We start from the raw sequence: 15008 nt of genomic DNA on the forward strand, positions 1-15008 counted from the left end.
ACTACTCTGACGAAAACTCCGTCTTCGGGGAATAGTACTTATTCAAGTTTTTTAGGAGCGGGGGGCACTAGGAGCGGGAAGCGGGGTGAGGGTCGGCGCTCATTTGAGTTTGAGTGTGAGGGGGAGGGGGTGGGGTGGTGGTGGGCGCTTGTTCGAGGCTGGGCACTTATTAACTTTTTCTGCCTTTTGGATGGGCGCTTATTCGAGGTGCGTGCTAATTAATCTCGTACCCAGATCTCCAACTTTTCAGTGTAAAACAAGAGTGAGATCTGGGTCGAGATTAGGTGCTAATTCGAGGTTGGGCGCTTATTCGAGTAAGGGTATGAATATATGAAAATCATATATGTGAACTGCGGAGTGAACAAATTATTAATATTTGAAGGAAGATCATCGCAGTTATATAAGCAACCTATGCAGTTGCGGAAAGAAAACCTGAAAAAAATTCAGCCTTGTACAGGATTCAAACCCTTGACCTCTGCGATACCGGGGCAGCGCTCTATCAATTAAGCTAACAAGCCAAGTGGGAGCAGGTCGTTAAATTGGTTCGTAATAAACCCGTGAGACGATGATGATGAAATTATGAATATATGAAAATCATATATGTGATCTGCGGAGTGAAGAATTATTTGAAGGAAGATCATTTCAGTTATATACACAACTTATGCAGTTGCGAAAAGGAAGCCTGAAAAAAAATTTCAGGCTTGTACGGGATTCAAACCCTTGACCTCTGCGAGACTGGTGCAGCGCTCTACCAATTAATTAAGCCATAGGGAACCCACGCTCTTATTTGTAAACTACAAATGGAAATTCAATAAGAGATAAAATCGTACCTGTTTTGTTTTATTCTTGAATCTGCTGTGGTGCGAAGTGAATTGGAAGTTGTTTTTAACGATGCGAAAGACCTTCCCCTCCCCTTCCGCCCTCTTTAATTTTTTGGTTCTCGTTTCATTGCTCGCGCGGTTAAAACCGAAAATCCGCTTCCACGGTCTTTTTTCGCTCTACGCTTGCTACGCAGGCATTTTGAAGCGTCGACTTGAAGACAGTTTTCGCATCGTAAAAAACTTCCATTTCACTTCGAACCACAACAGATTCAAGAATAAAACAAAACAGGTAAGATTTTATCTCTTATTTAATTTCCATTTGCAGTTTACAAATAAGAGCGTGCATGGGTTCCCTATGATTATTAAGCTAACAAGCCAACTAGGAGAAGGTCTTTAACGGGTCTTGATAAAAAATGCTTTTTCAGAAAAAAGTGAAACAAAAAAATTACAGGACCTGCCACTTTTATGTCGCAGACTCGTTCTGAAAGCGAGGCCGATTTCCCGCCAAATTTCCCTACATTTTGTGTTTGATGCGCGGTCTTTCGAATTCGCGTGCATATGGTGTTCGACTGTTGAACATGTCGAACATGGAGAATTTCCTGGGAATGTTAAGCGAGCAACTTGGTGCAAAAATCTCAATCAACACGACGGTTTTGAACCCCACGTATCCGCTCAAGTTTGAAAGGTTTGGCGACGGAAAACTCGAAGACGACGCCGAGTTCCAATCGCACGTCAAAGAGCTATCGACACAGGGCCACGATGTCGCGATAGAATTTGCTTCAGATAAACGCTTCTACTCGAGCTCAAAGATTTACAAGGCAGAAAAGATGGCTAGAAAGGCATATGTTGAGGATGATCCTGTTGCTGCTGTTAGGAAAGCGTTGAAAATATCGCCTTATTGCCCCGAAGCTTACAACGTAATGGCGCAGTTCCAAGCTAACACCTATGAAGAAGCGCTTGGTAAGGATGCTTCATTTCGTCTACTGTGTGTTTTTAATTTCACAAAAAATGTAAATTTTTCCAGTCTGTGAATTTTTATTTTGTCTTAGCTAAAATAATGCAGGGTCTACTTCGTGATGAAACGATTGTAGGCTTGCTATATATTGCAACTAAAGTCATGGTGTGTGCCGAGGTCGACTGCAATCTGATAACTCCACTCTGAATTCCGGTCATGCATATTTCTCATGTGTCGGAACGCATAACACAATGGGCAATTTTCTCGTGTGCCATTGACGTGCAGAGTGTGGCCTAAAATTGTACAGGGGCGGATCCAGAAATTTCAGAAAGGGGTGGCCTTTTTACTACTTATTCTTCAAAAATAATACGAAATTTCCCAGAAAAGTGGCTGGCCGTGGTCCCTTTGGCCAACCCTAAATCTGCCCATGTTGCAGCTTTAATTTTCGCATCCACCACTTCACCTTAATTACTCATAACTTTCATTAAAAAAATGATCTTTCAACTCACCCCGTGAGCCCTTTTATTTAGGCAGATTCTTTACAGATGTATGTCACTCTCTACAGATGAATATTTTCCAGTCAGTACCTTATGGTTTGGAAAATGGTCAAGTGTCTAATATCAAAAATATCTTTCTCGAAATCAGAGTTTTACAACAAGGCTGTGGAACTAGCACCAAATGTAAGTGCTGAGTTTGAGCAAGAGTTACCAAAGCGGAGAGCTTGGTCTTTAAATCACCTGCGAAGTTACTTTCGAGCAGTGCATGGCCAAGCTAATACCTTACGTAAGATGGGGCGGTATGAAGAATCTCTTGAAAAGTATCTGCAACTGGAAAAGCTGGACCCAGCATTCTACAGGTATACTAGTTAATTAATTTTTTTTTATTTTTAAGATAATTATTATTTTTAGCTTCATAGTAATCAGGTTCTTTTTTTTTTTCAATTTTACAGATTTAAACAGCTTAACAACAGTTTAATAGCACTCAACAAGGCTGTGCTCTGTGAAAAGTTGAAGGGAGCCACTTCTCTGAACTAGTGAAATCTAGGGGACATGGCATATGATTTCTTTAAGGAAACCAAGATTTTTGCGTTGCCAGCGAGTAAAAGTTAGGTGCCTGAGGCAATTGTGCACTTTTAGAACACAGCCTTGCTCAAGAAATAATGAAAACTTTCTTCCAACTTAATGGCATGGAATTAATGCAAACCACACAATACACTCATTTTCTAATTTGACCAAGTGGGTGGATACTTATAATTTTCAGGGAGGGCACTTAAAAAAATGAGACCACTGTATCATTAAAAAGCACTGCTTCATTCTTATAATGGAGCTTGAAGACTGGCCCTACATTTGTAGCAAATTTATTACAGTTCCCAGAAAATTGGCTGGGTAAAGGCTTGAAAGTGTGGCGGCATATTCAGGGAAATATGGCCTTTACTGGTACACAACGTCATGTAATATACTTTTGTTTTGACTTTTTAGCTGGTGTTCATATGCCAACTGGAGGTACCATGTATTAGAGGTTTACATGAAATTGGGTGATGACAGAGGAGCACTCAAGTTTGCCATGAAAAAGTCTAGTGTAGAAGCTTTTCAATTTTCTTCATCATGTGGGGCGTGGTTTTGGACCAAAGCATTGCTTGACTATCGCTACAAGCAACACAGAGGCTATGCTGAAGACTTCTATGATGCAGTGATAGACAGAGATGATCCTGAATCTCAGAATGTCTTTAATAGCTTTGAAGGTACAATTTTAAGAGCCTTTCAGGCGTCACCAGAGACATTAAGTTTTCTGACTGGTGAACGCAAGCTGCCTGACTGTCTGATTCCTGTGCTCATGGGAAACTGGAGGTCACTGACTAATGTGGCCACTTACTGTCTGTCCAATGCTGAACTTTGGCGCAACACGCCAGGGGCATTGGAATGGGCTGCATCCAATGCTAGGACATTTATGTGCTCAATGATTTTGGATCAAGATAAGCAAAACTGTAAAAGACTTGGTATTCCATGCACAGCCAAGAAATTTAAAGAACTGCTCAGCCAAGGAATTTTCTTTGATGCAAAGGTTAATCGAAGCAGCAAGACATTAGTGCACTGTGCCGTGTGTGGTGAAATGCCTCGGTATTTGCAGATGCTGATTGATGCTGGTGCAAATGTCAAGATTGTCCCAAGAGGTGGCCGTGGTATTCCACAACCTCTGCACATGGCTTGTTATTACAGCTTCAGCTCAGAGATCATCCAGATTCTGTGCAAGGCAGGTTGGTACCCATCATTATTTTAGAGTTCTGAAATTACATTTGAACAGATCTTCTTAGTTTTAGCCTGGTTGTGGCTGGGAAGGAGTGTAAGGGTTTTTGGTGATGTATACATGTAGTTTTTGGGTTAATCATAAAATATCTTAGGAGCTGTCTTCGACATTTTTGGAAATCCTGGTCATGACAAGACAAAAATCTCATGCACTTGACTCAGAAAAAGTTGGCAGGTATTAGAGAGCCTTTCCAAAGTCAAACCTAATTTATTAAACTGGCAACATGCAGTGCATTTGAGATAGTCAGGGCTCCAAATACTGAACTTTATGTCCAAGCCATTGATCACTACATGTACATATGTTCTGAAATTGAATTAATTACCATACATACTGAGATATACTCACCAAAAAGTTTTCAACTTTCTTACGCAAAATGGTTTCTAGCCAATCGGAGCCACAAACAATGTTTTTCACATGTGAGAAAATTAGTTTGTACAATCAGAATCAATGTACAGTACATAATTCTGTTAAGCAAATCAAGACAAAATGGAAGGCAGACCTACATAATTTATTTTTTTATATATTTTTGACATACCGAAATTTATTGTAATTTGATTGTGAATAAAACTATACCTAAAATTTGATACACAAAATTATTAAAATTGTGTATACCATTGATACTTGGGTAAAATAAAAGTTAACAGTCTTTGTTATAGTACTTAGTTCTTTACAAAAGTTTTGTCCAATGTTCTGAATGTTGTTTGTGTTATGGTTTAATTTTATCCCTGGTTTAAATTTATTTTCATTTGTCTTCGGGTATGTATAATAATGAGTTAAAACTAAGGTAAAGTAAACTTAATCCAAGGATAAAATAAAAACCTCAACATGCAAAGTACTTTGTCTTTCAGGTGCTGATCCAACGGACAAGTGTGGGTTCCACTACTCTCCTCTACAAATGGCAGCTGAACAAGGTGGACTCAGAGCTTTGAAAGCAGCATTTGATTGCCTTCCTGACTACCGCAGGAAAGATCAGAAGGTCCTTGACAGCATCCTACTTGCTGTGTTTCAGAGCTCATGCTATGAGTGTGTGACAGGCCTGGGTGACCTGTGCCAGCGGTGCCTTGGTGGGGATGGTCCACATCGATCAGATGCAACATGGACAGGGGTGCTTGATTTCCTCACAGAACTAAATTACAAACCATCCAAGAAGTACCTGGACAGCATGCAGGAATTTCCCAAGAAAAAGAAGCTCTTTGCTTATTATGTCTGCAAGCTGCGAGGAGAGGAGCCAAAAGAAGCGGCAGAGGGTCCAGATTTGAGAAGAAGGCCACTGTCTCTTACACAGCCATCCAGCCTTTCAACATTCCTGTCAGCACTGGGGCAGTTTGGAGACCTTCCCAGTCAACTGCAGAAACAGCTTCAAAGCACTAAAGCCATCATGCCCAAGTCAGTGAAGTCAATGTGTGAGAATTGCAAAGGTAGTGAAAGGAAGATGATGGTTTGTGGGCAGTGTCGTCAGGCTTACTACTGCTCCCGAGAATGTCAGAAGAAAGACTGGAAACAGCACAAGAAGTCTTGTGCAACAAGAAAGGAGTGAAGAAAGTTCTTTATTCTTATTAGTATCAGTTATCGTGCCATTCATAAAGAGTATTGTCCATGTTGATAAATAGGAGGAAATAGATTGCTTTGTTATCTGTGTAAAGAACTATACTTGTACATTATTTTCTGCCATGTTCTTTAATGGAAATCAATTTTTCTCAGTCTTCAGCCACATGGTATATGTTCACGTTTTTATAATCGTTGCTGTTTGAATCATATCTTTTTGCCTTGTGGATGAGTACATAGGGGGGTTTTGCTATGTTAAGCACTGACAGCTTTTAAAGAATTAAATAACCCAAAGGCATTTATTTTTATAGCATTGCCGAAGTTATGGCATGTTGAAAAAAGTTTTATCAGAATTTCATGACAGATTTAAAATTAGTTTATAATGTATTGATATAATATTATTTAAAGATTGTTATAGTTGAAGAAAGATTAATTTTTATTGCAGGCATTAAATAGATTTAAATATTTTTTATACTTTGTTATTAGTTTTACTGTTTTTATTAAGCACTTGTGTGTGTACATGTTCGTCTGATTCATGATAGATAAGATTGTAACTTGCATGGATTAAAAAATGTCACCAAAAGATTTTTCTACCATAAATTATTTTTGTAAGAGTAGTTTTTGCTGGGATAGACTTATCATGAACTGAGTAGATCACACATTTATTCAATCGTTACCAACTGCTTTGATCAGTTCATCAATGTTTTATCATACGGATAATAAAAAACTATCAAGCTTACTAAAACTTTCATGATTTCTACTCCAATTCCCTTCATTATTGATGTGCGTACTGGTAACTCTTGAATACAGCTAACCCCCTGTAAGACAAACACCAATAACCGCGTCACCAGTTGCTGGTCATCTTACAGGGTGGGATGAATATATTTTAAAACAGGGACCGCGGAGGGGGAGGGGCTGGTAGGGCCGCGGCCCCGCCACTTTTTTGCGTCCCCGCCCCCACTTTTTGCGATAAAAAGAAAAATAGTTAAAATAAAAAAAGGCTTGAAACAAGTTTTTTCCGTCTATATTCCGATATATTCTCTGTATTTTCTTTAATTTCAAACGTCAGGCATTTTGTGGGGCTCCTGTGCTTTTCGCGGTAATTGTGCCCCGGGGCCGACTTGCCCCTTGACCAAACGCCATACCTTGGCCACCCCTTCGCTTCGTTCGGCAGCGTGTTTTGTACTTCCAGCTCCGGCAGAGTGTTTTTTATCAGTTTTATCAGACGAAATGAAGAAAATTACTAGCTTTTTCAAGCCAAACGAGGCTGAGTAGTTGTTTTGAGTTGATAAAAGTTTTATATTTTGTCTTTCTCCTTTCGAATCAAGGAAATATTCGATGGCAAGAAGAATTACATTACTTGAACAGTGAACGGCCATAGTTAGAAATTTTTTAGATCACTTAAGTGTAGTATTTTCTATACTATACATAAATAATACGAGATCTCGCTGATACTCGCGCGAGATAAACGAGATGTCGTCAAGAATGCCGACCTATAAAGAGCAACAAATACTGGATAAAGTATGCAGAGTCACGCGACAGAAACAAATCAAATACTATGATTTTATTCCTTTTTTCGATTTTCAATATGAAAAAAATATTTTCAATTGTCAGCCCTCCCACTTTTCACCTTGCTCCGCGGTCCCCGTAAAAAAGAGAGCTTGCCCTTTAGCTTTGGTTAAGCTGATGCTGAAGTTTACTAGGCCAGAGTGATCATGCAGGCCTACCAACCCCATTTTCACTAACATTCTCTTTATCTCATCAAATCTTGCTTGCTTATGGGACAACTTGCAGACAAAGCATGCTAGCTGGAGGTTTGCTCCACTAGTTGTAGGCTGTCAGACAGTTCTTTTGCCATGCTCTGTTCTAAGAGAAGTTGTTACTGGAGGGTCACAGGAACCAATATTTGGTTTTTTTTTCCAGAAAGTGAACTGTTTACATCAAATTTTTTATGACCTAAAGATTTGCCTGAATTAAACTGTAACAGTCAGAAACACAAAAACCCAATTCAACACTGATACAAACATGCTATAATTTTGAGGTAGAGGATGGTACTAAACCAAACAGTGTGAGAGTGACACAGCCTCATTCCCAGTTGTCCTTGGTGATTTCAGATGTGACATTACACGAAAAATTGCCAACAAGCACAAAAAAAATTGCAATGTTTGCAACTGCATGCAAACGTTGACATAAGTGAAGGCCCCAAAGGTGTCAAAGGTAAGTTCTGCTCGAAAGCCAACAACTTCCAGGCTCCTGTCACATCAGACATGAGATTTGTAATAGTGATAATGATGATAAAAACAACGAAAGTCCATTAGGTGACTGTAAAGTCAAGTTGTAGCAAAGTGTTGGCTTCCTTGTTCTTTGAACAATGTCAAACAATAGCCAATGCAGAGTCAGAAGGTTTTATGTTGATGACAAACAGATTCATTTATTTATGACTTTTTAAAGTGCTTGGATTTTCCATGAGAATGAATTTGTTTTCTCTTTCTAATAGTTTTCCCAGACTGTCCTTTCTGTTCTTTCTCAATTTTCTTACTTCTCCTCTTTTTAAATTTCTTGTGAAATCTTTGCTTTTTTGAAGTACATCTGAAAGTGAAAGTTCATAAACAGAAACAATTAATAATGCAACTCATTATCCGCATGTTTCTTAGTGTTGTGGAAACCATTGTTGGTTTGCCGTTGTGTTGGGGTGTATGTATTGTTCAGTGTCATTTGGTGATTGCACCTATCTGCAACACCAAGAAACTTCCCATTATCCACCTAGTATTCGTTCAGTTGCAATTAAAGATAAAACCCTAAGAAAATGTACACTTGTGCAATAGCTTACTTTTCAGTCTCTCTAACTTTATCATTGTTCAGCTGTTTCTCTTGTAGTGAGGCAGTTTCCTCTGATGTTGATGTCTCCATCAAGCCCTAGAGAAAGGCTGTGTTAAGTTAGGTTACAAACACCAGAAAGTCCAGAAAGTGTTTCAAAATAACAGGGATATCCAAATCCCGAGAAGTAGGATTCATGCAGATACACCTTGATAAAAACAAGGTTCTCTAGAAGCTCTGGTGACAGGTGAAAATTGCGTTCTAGTACACATCAAGCTGCCAGCTACTTACATAAAACAAAATAAGTCCAATGTATTTCTTTTTTTTCCCGTCAAAATGTTATTTGATAACAGCAAACATATGATGCATAATTTATGATTTGGGTAAATAAAGGTGTCATCCTCATGGCAAAATAATATTTATTTTGCCAGTTACTCAAAAATGAAATACCCTGAGATGCATGTTTCAAGGACCGCCAAATTAAAATTTAGCCTGGGGAGGCTCGTACAATGAAATGGGGTAGCTGCCTTCCCATACCTTACCCACACCTTTGCCACCTTTCTACCCAATCACTTGTTATCTATTTAATGATTTTCACATTGTACATCAAATTTTTAGGAGAACACTACAAATAGTGTGAAATCGTTCACTGCATGTTCCAAAAATACAAGCTGGATTGTAGATGGTGAGTGCCAAACTAGAACCAGCTGTTACTCACCTTGTTTGGTCCAATACATGCAAATTTACCACTGTCTAAGTTGACATCACTGATTGTAGTTACTGTGACAACATGATCAGGATGATCATAGGTTGTATTGACTCCAGGAACATCTTGTTCATCTTCTGATTCATCAGATTCAAGAGCCTCTAGGATTAAAATCAGTACACTTAACATTTCTTTTCTAGGGAGGAGAGAGTACTCCCTATGATGGTCAATACAGGGAGGCTTCACCTGAAAAGGGGTACCTTCTTAAGGCATCATAATCAGTTACAACTGTATGTAAAAAGGTAGAGATTTCAGTTGAAGTACCGGTAAATGAAACGGTAAGAAAATCTGTCATTTAGGTACTGGTATGTAAAAAACCCTCATCAATAGTTTTCCAAACACACAGCTTATGGCTGTATTATTTTAATTGAAAATGTACGCCTGCGGAAACCTGGACTTTGACAGCGGACATCCTGAGGAAATTGCAGGCCACTGAGATGAGACGCTTTAGGAAACTGCTTGACATCTCATACAGAGACCACATCACTAACGATGCAGTCAGAGACAGAATGAGGCAAGCCATTGCGCCCTATGATGATATCTTAACCACGCTAAAGAAACGCAAGTTAAAGTGGTTTGGGCAAGTAATGAGATCAGCAAGGCTTGCCAAGATAATTTTTTAAGGAACAGTGCAAGGAAGGGAGAAGAAGGGGCCAACAAAAGAAGCGTTGGGAGAATAATATCTCTCAGTGGACAGGGTTGAAGTTTTGCAACGCCCTAAGAGAAGCTGAAAACAAACTCAAATGAAGCGAAAGGGTTGCTAGGTCTGTGTTGCCCACTGGTCACCGTGACTATGGAATAGGTGCAAGGTGCAAAATTATAAAAAAAGGTTCCTGTTTTAAAACATCATTAAATTGCAAATCTTCCAACAGTCACTCCAAAGATATAGAAAAAGGATGGAACTGATTTTACTCAAATATATATCCAGTCATTGTTAGGTTGGCCAATACTCTTGAGTAGGTGATATTTTGTTACCTAATTCTTTCCTCCGTTTTTCTATTTGCTCCACCATACTACGCTTCTTCTGTAAGAGGGAATGAAAGAAAAACAAAGGAACAGTTTAATGAAATTATACATATATAAAGCCATTCTGGAAAACTGTTATCCTGGAGGCATCATCAATGCAGTCACTAGCTTATGACCACTAAGCTGTAGTGTTCAATAGCATTTGAATTCAATTCACAATCAATTCACCTTAGCATTACAGAATATTGTAACAGCAAACACTATTTTCTCTTTCATGAACTTAATTGATAAAACTATTTTCTGTGAGTGAAAGACCTAAATTAAAAGATGTTCCCTAATTTTATGGTAAAACCAACCTCCAATTTCAGCTCCCTCCTTCGCTCTTTTTCCTTCTTTGTCAAGTCTTCTTGGGCTTTTTTCCTCCGCTCATTTTTCCTCTTGCGAAATCCAAGAAGATATTCTCTGAAATTTCAAAAACCCATCATAACCTTGAATTTCAAAACGAGACCAGCTGCAGACTGCTTTGAATAAAATCTTTTACCAAGAACTTTTTGACAGGTGTAAGCTTAGGTTGTTTGAAAAACACAATACCAAACTACAAACCTGCGAGAATTTTCATCAAAAACGAGAACTTTCTTTTCTTTCCTTAGCTTCTTCTTGGCCGCCATATTGAATCACCACTGACCTCGACTATCGCAGGCCCAAAAAACATTGGTTACCAGGTTCCTGAGCAAAACGCGCGGGAAAATCAAATTAAAAATGGCGGAAAACGTAAACACTCTGTCGCGGTTTTCAAAGCTTCCAGACAAGAATCAAGCCACTGCTTTGGTAAGTCAAAACAAACCGGGAACTAAGGGAAAACCAGTTTTGGTTTTCCTTGGTCCTCTACTGTATTCTTACTCTTTCACGAATGATTTCTACAATCACCTTATTGTTATTTCAGTTTGTGGGTGTCAAGGGAATTGGAAAGCACCGCGTTGCAAGATCTACGCTAGCTGTTCACACTGATTTCTCTGTACAAATGTAGGTCTGGTTTAATCTTATTCTTATTTTAGTTCTACTGGAGATATTTTGATAGGAGTCTTAGCTAGAAAAAGTCGCGCTACATGCATAATCTTCAACTTAACGAGGGACGTGGGTGAGATCAGATCAGAGAATGGATATTTATTTGTATTTGTGAACTTTTTAAATAATTTTCTTATTATTAACAGACGTATTGCTACTGGTCTGCCATTGCCAGAGGACAGTGAGAACGCAAGGCCAAGAATTGATTTTATAGTGCTGTTTGTTGACTTGACCAATAACTTGAGGTACAATGTAATATAATGAATACAATCTTTCAATTGATACCCCCAGTAGAGTTAACAGGCAAGGCAGCGTACATTGGAAAGGTTCAAAATGCTGTATTATATCTGTTCCATAATACCATGTGTACAGCATCACGCAGGGCTGTCACTAAGATTTCAAGTTGCCGAGTAAATACAACAAGTGGGCGGGGAATCAAACAGCTGGGGATTTCTATTGGTTCTATTTTTCTTTTATTTTCCTTTGAAACTAGCCGGGGGAAATCCCCTGCCCCCACCTCTTAATGACAGCCCTTAGCTTGAGAGCCTGGGGATCAAGGGAATGAGGTGGCTTTGAATGAAAATAGGTATGTTCTCTTTTAAATCATAACTCAAATGCCATTTTTCTGGTGGAAGGGGGTGGGGTTAAAATTCATCTTCATAGTAAAGATCCAAGAGATTCAAGAATTTGTCTTGGAGTGCTTTTGCCAGCTCTGAAACAAATGTTACAAAACATTCTTAAAAATTGACTTTATTACTGAGTGGCTATTCAGGGTATGTACTCAAATCTGCAACACCATCCGTGTTTCAGCGTGTACATGCAAACTAGGGTACTTTTATCTCAAAGGAGGGGTACTCTAAGAATTCTTGGGTAGAGGTGTGCTGGAAAGACCGACCTGAAATCTTTGACCGAGACCAAGCTCTACTGCAATGTTGCTACCCTATTCTAGATTAGCCAGCAAAAACCCTCCCCCCCCCCCCCCCCCCCATCCCAGACTAAACACATGTAGAAACAAAAAACTCCACATTGCTTTAACTTATCTTTCTCATTAAGTTTGGAAACAATCAAAGCTTCAGTCAAACAAATGGACATTGACTACTTTCTGGGCCACTGCTGCTTTGTAGTAGTGCAAGGTATGTTTCCTTCCCCCTGTTATGAAATACCATAGCTGTTGCTTCTCAGAGAGGAATCTCTATCTCCTGGGACAGGGAAGCCGCGGGCATTTGCACAACAACATTTACAAATCCCCCTTAACCCACCCAAGAAAAATAATTATTTCTCCATAAGAAGCTAGCTACAATCACTCCTTTCCCTGGGGGCAATAGTTTGTTCAGATGAATTCCAAGGCACATGCAGATTGCAAGGAAATTTTCTTCTTGTTTTACTAAAAATACCTCTTTGTAATGTAAAGGGTTGATAAAAAATAAGGAAATAAAGTGCACCTGTCTACTGCACGTGATGTTCAAGTTAGTTTGTAAGTCATGGACAACATTGTTGTTGTAGGATTCACTGTATTCTTCCTTTTTCGCTAGATGCATTCAAAATCACGCATTTTTTCTTCAGTCTTTTTCCTCCTATCGCATGCATTCTGAATTAAGCGGTTACGATTAGTTGCTAGAGGATTCATTCACTGAATTAAAAATATTTTAAGGAGAACAGAATGTTACAATAATCACTGCAACATTATGAGCAAGCCAAAACAACAATAATTATTAGTGAATGTGTTTGCTCCCTTTGTTTCTGTCAAAGGCATTTTATTAACATTACATACATTTGTCTTATTTCAGCCAAAAATGAAGCCAAACATGCTGTTAGCATCCAGGAAGTAACAAGCCTTGCTGACAGCTTTGATTCACCTTTAATTTGTGCAGACTTGAGGGTGAGTTCAAGATCCCAGCGGTGAGATCTTCTATAAAATGCTTACTCCCAATGAAAGAATTACCTTGCATGAGTACAGTGTAGTTTCTCACTTGCAGTTGCTGGATAATCTCATGTGAAGAAACCCCAAGAATTGTTTGTGTAAGCAATATGAAGGGCAAAGCTAGCCCTGACCAGTTGCGTAGAATTGCATTATTGCATTATTTAAATGATATATATTTTTTAATTTTTCCATTTCTATCTATCATATTTTAGGCCTCACTTTCTTAATCAGAACCGAGAGATTGACGTTAGAATAATGTCTTTGTTTTTAAATTTGCACCTATTAGAAAGAGGAAGACATCAAATTCTTGTCAACAAAACTTGTTCACCTTCTTCAAGTATCCTGTGGATTCTGTGCAGATGTCACAACATTACTACTGGACACAACAAGAAAATCATTTGTGTTTGAGGATGAATTAAATGGCATGATAGAGTAAACTGGTCACAGGAACATGTTAAGTCTACCAGTTCATTGAGTGTCAACTGAAGATCATAAAAACAGGATGCCTCGTCATTCAGGATACTCTCTTCTAAGCCCTTGTCATGCCTTTTTGTCTGCATTGTTGGTCGGGCATGATACCACAAAGCCAATTCTGCTTACATTTTTGTCTGAGATGTTTTGTTACTAACAAATCATGGAAAAAAACTTTTGCTGTACATTAAGTAAGCTATTTTATTATATAAACACCAATGAAATACCAGGTGAGCTTTTGCGCGAAAACTTGGTATCTTCACATGTGAAAATAACATGTTATCTTCACATGTGAAAATATCACCGTTGCTATGGCTACATAATAAATCGTGCCTTTCACACCAAAAAACTATTAAAGTGAAATGGTTTGGTATTTCATTGGTGTTTATATAAATAATAAATAGAACATTACATGGCCGCTTGGAGATATGAAATTTCTCTTCTTATGTTGAAAAAATACTTCATGAGTGAGTGCAGCGAACGAGTGAAATATTTTTCAACACTCAAAGAGAAATTTTGTATATCTGTGTGCGGCCATGTAATATCCTCTATTGTTTCGTTAGTCACAGAGTGCAGTATTGCATTATGAACTAAAGCCTGGTTGTTTTCAACAACCAACCTGTGACACAGCTTCAGGTATGATATTGCATTGAGATATGGAAACATAATTATACCACCAGTGGCAAGAGCCATCAAAGGTCATTACTGCCAGCAAGCCTGGGATGTTAATCTCACGTCGACTTTGGAGGGACCCTATCAGTGGAGACTGAGATGGAGCCTGTTGCTGTTGCTGTTGGAACAGTGTTAGGCAGTACCAACAGCTATGTCACTACAGTCTAACCTCTCCTTACGGACACCTCTCTATTATGGACAGTTTGTTTGGTCCTTGAAATGCCAAAGATCATACATTCCTACCTCTATTAATATGGACACCTCTGTAAAGCAAACACTTGGTTCTATCCCTTTGGTGTCCATATTAAAGAGGTTTGACTGTAGCTGCATAGCTGGTGGGATACCATAAAATTCCGAAAAAAAGGCCCCTCCATGTATAAGCCCCTCCAAATATAAGCCCCCCAAACCGGTAACGTAAAAAAACCTCCATTAAATCGCCCCTCCAAATATAAGCCCCTGGGGGCTTGTAATTGGAAAATTGCCCTCAAATACAAAGAAAAACAAAGCAAATATGGTAAATTTACTTCCAACCATAAGGCTAGCCCAATCGATTTTGAAACGCAAATTTCCCTCCGTAGATAAGCCCCTCCGAATATAAGCCCCTCAAAATGGCCTTTGAAAAATATAAGCCCCGGGACTTATTTTCGGAATTTTACAGTATATCACATGCAACTGCCTTTTTCCGCAGGTCCTTTTGTTATTGTT

General features: G+C 38.9%; 3 protein-coding genes across 3 annotated transcripts; 2 read left to right on the forward strand and 1 right to left on the reverse strand.

Annotated features, from left to right (window-relative positions):
• The first annotated feature begins 1385 nt into the window (after nucleotides 1-1385).
• On the forward strand, nucleotides 1386-6491 carry LOC140941718 (uncharacterized). Its single transcript, XM_073390732.1, has 4 exons — nucleotides 1386-1781; nucleotides 2422-2632; nucleotides 3255-4030; nucleotides 4929-6491. The coding sequence occupies exons 1-4, from the start codon at nucleotides 1400-1402 to the stop codon at nucleotides 5615-5617; spliced, it is 2058 nt and encodes a 685-aa protein (XP_073246833.1). The 5' UTR covers nucleotides 1386-1399; the 3' UTR covers nucleotides 5618-6491.
• A 1403-nt stretch (nucleotides 6492-7894) lies between these two features.
• On the reverse strand, nucleotides 7895-10865 carry LOC140941108 (nucleolar protein 12-like). The gene is made up of 6 exons (XM_073390071.1): nucleotides 10778-10865; nucleotides 10531-10636; nucleotides 10184-10232; nucleotides 9161-9309; nucleotides 8456-8541; nucleotides 7895-8214 (listed from the first exon to the last, which is right to left on the reverse strand). Exons 1-6 carry the CDS (start codon nucleotides 10840-10842, stop codon nucleotides 8061-8063), a joined length of 609 nt encoding a protein of 202 aa, XP_073246172.1. The 5' UTR covers nucleotides 10843-10865; the 3' UTR covers nucleotides 7895-8060.
• On the forward strand, nucleotides 10670-14024 carry LOC140941109 (centromere protein M-like). Its single transcript, XM_073390072.1, has 6 exons — nucleotides 10670-11002; nucleotides 11118-11197; nucleotides 11386-11484; nucleotides 12293-12372; nucleotides 13027-13118; nucleotides 13447-14024. The coding sequence occupies exons 1-6, from the start codon at nucleotides 10934-10936 to the stop codon at nucleotides 13594-13596; spliced, it is 570 nt and encodes a 189-aa protein (XP_073246173.1). The 5' UTR covers nucleotides 10670-10933; the 3' UTR covers nucleotides 13597-14024.
• Nucleotides 14025-15008: the final 984 nt, after the last annotated feature.

The sequence above is a fragment of the Porites lutea genome, chromosome 6, assembly GCF_958299795.1.
Source record: "Porites lutea chromosome 6, jaPorLute2.1, whole genome shotgun sequence".
In the NCBI taxonomy this organism is placed as follows: domain Eukaryota; kingdom Metazoa; phylum Cnidaria; class Anthozoa; order Scleractinia; family Poritidae; genus Porites; species Porites lutea.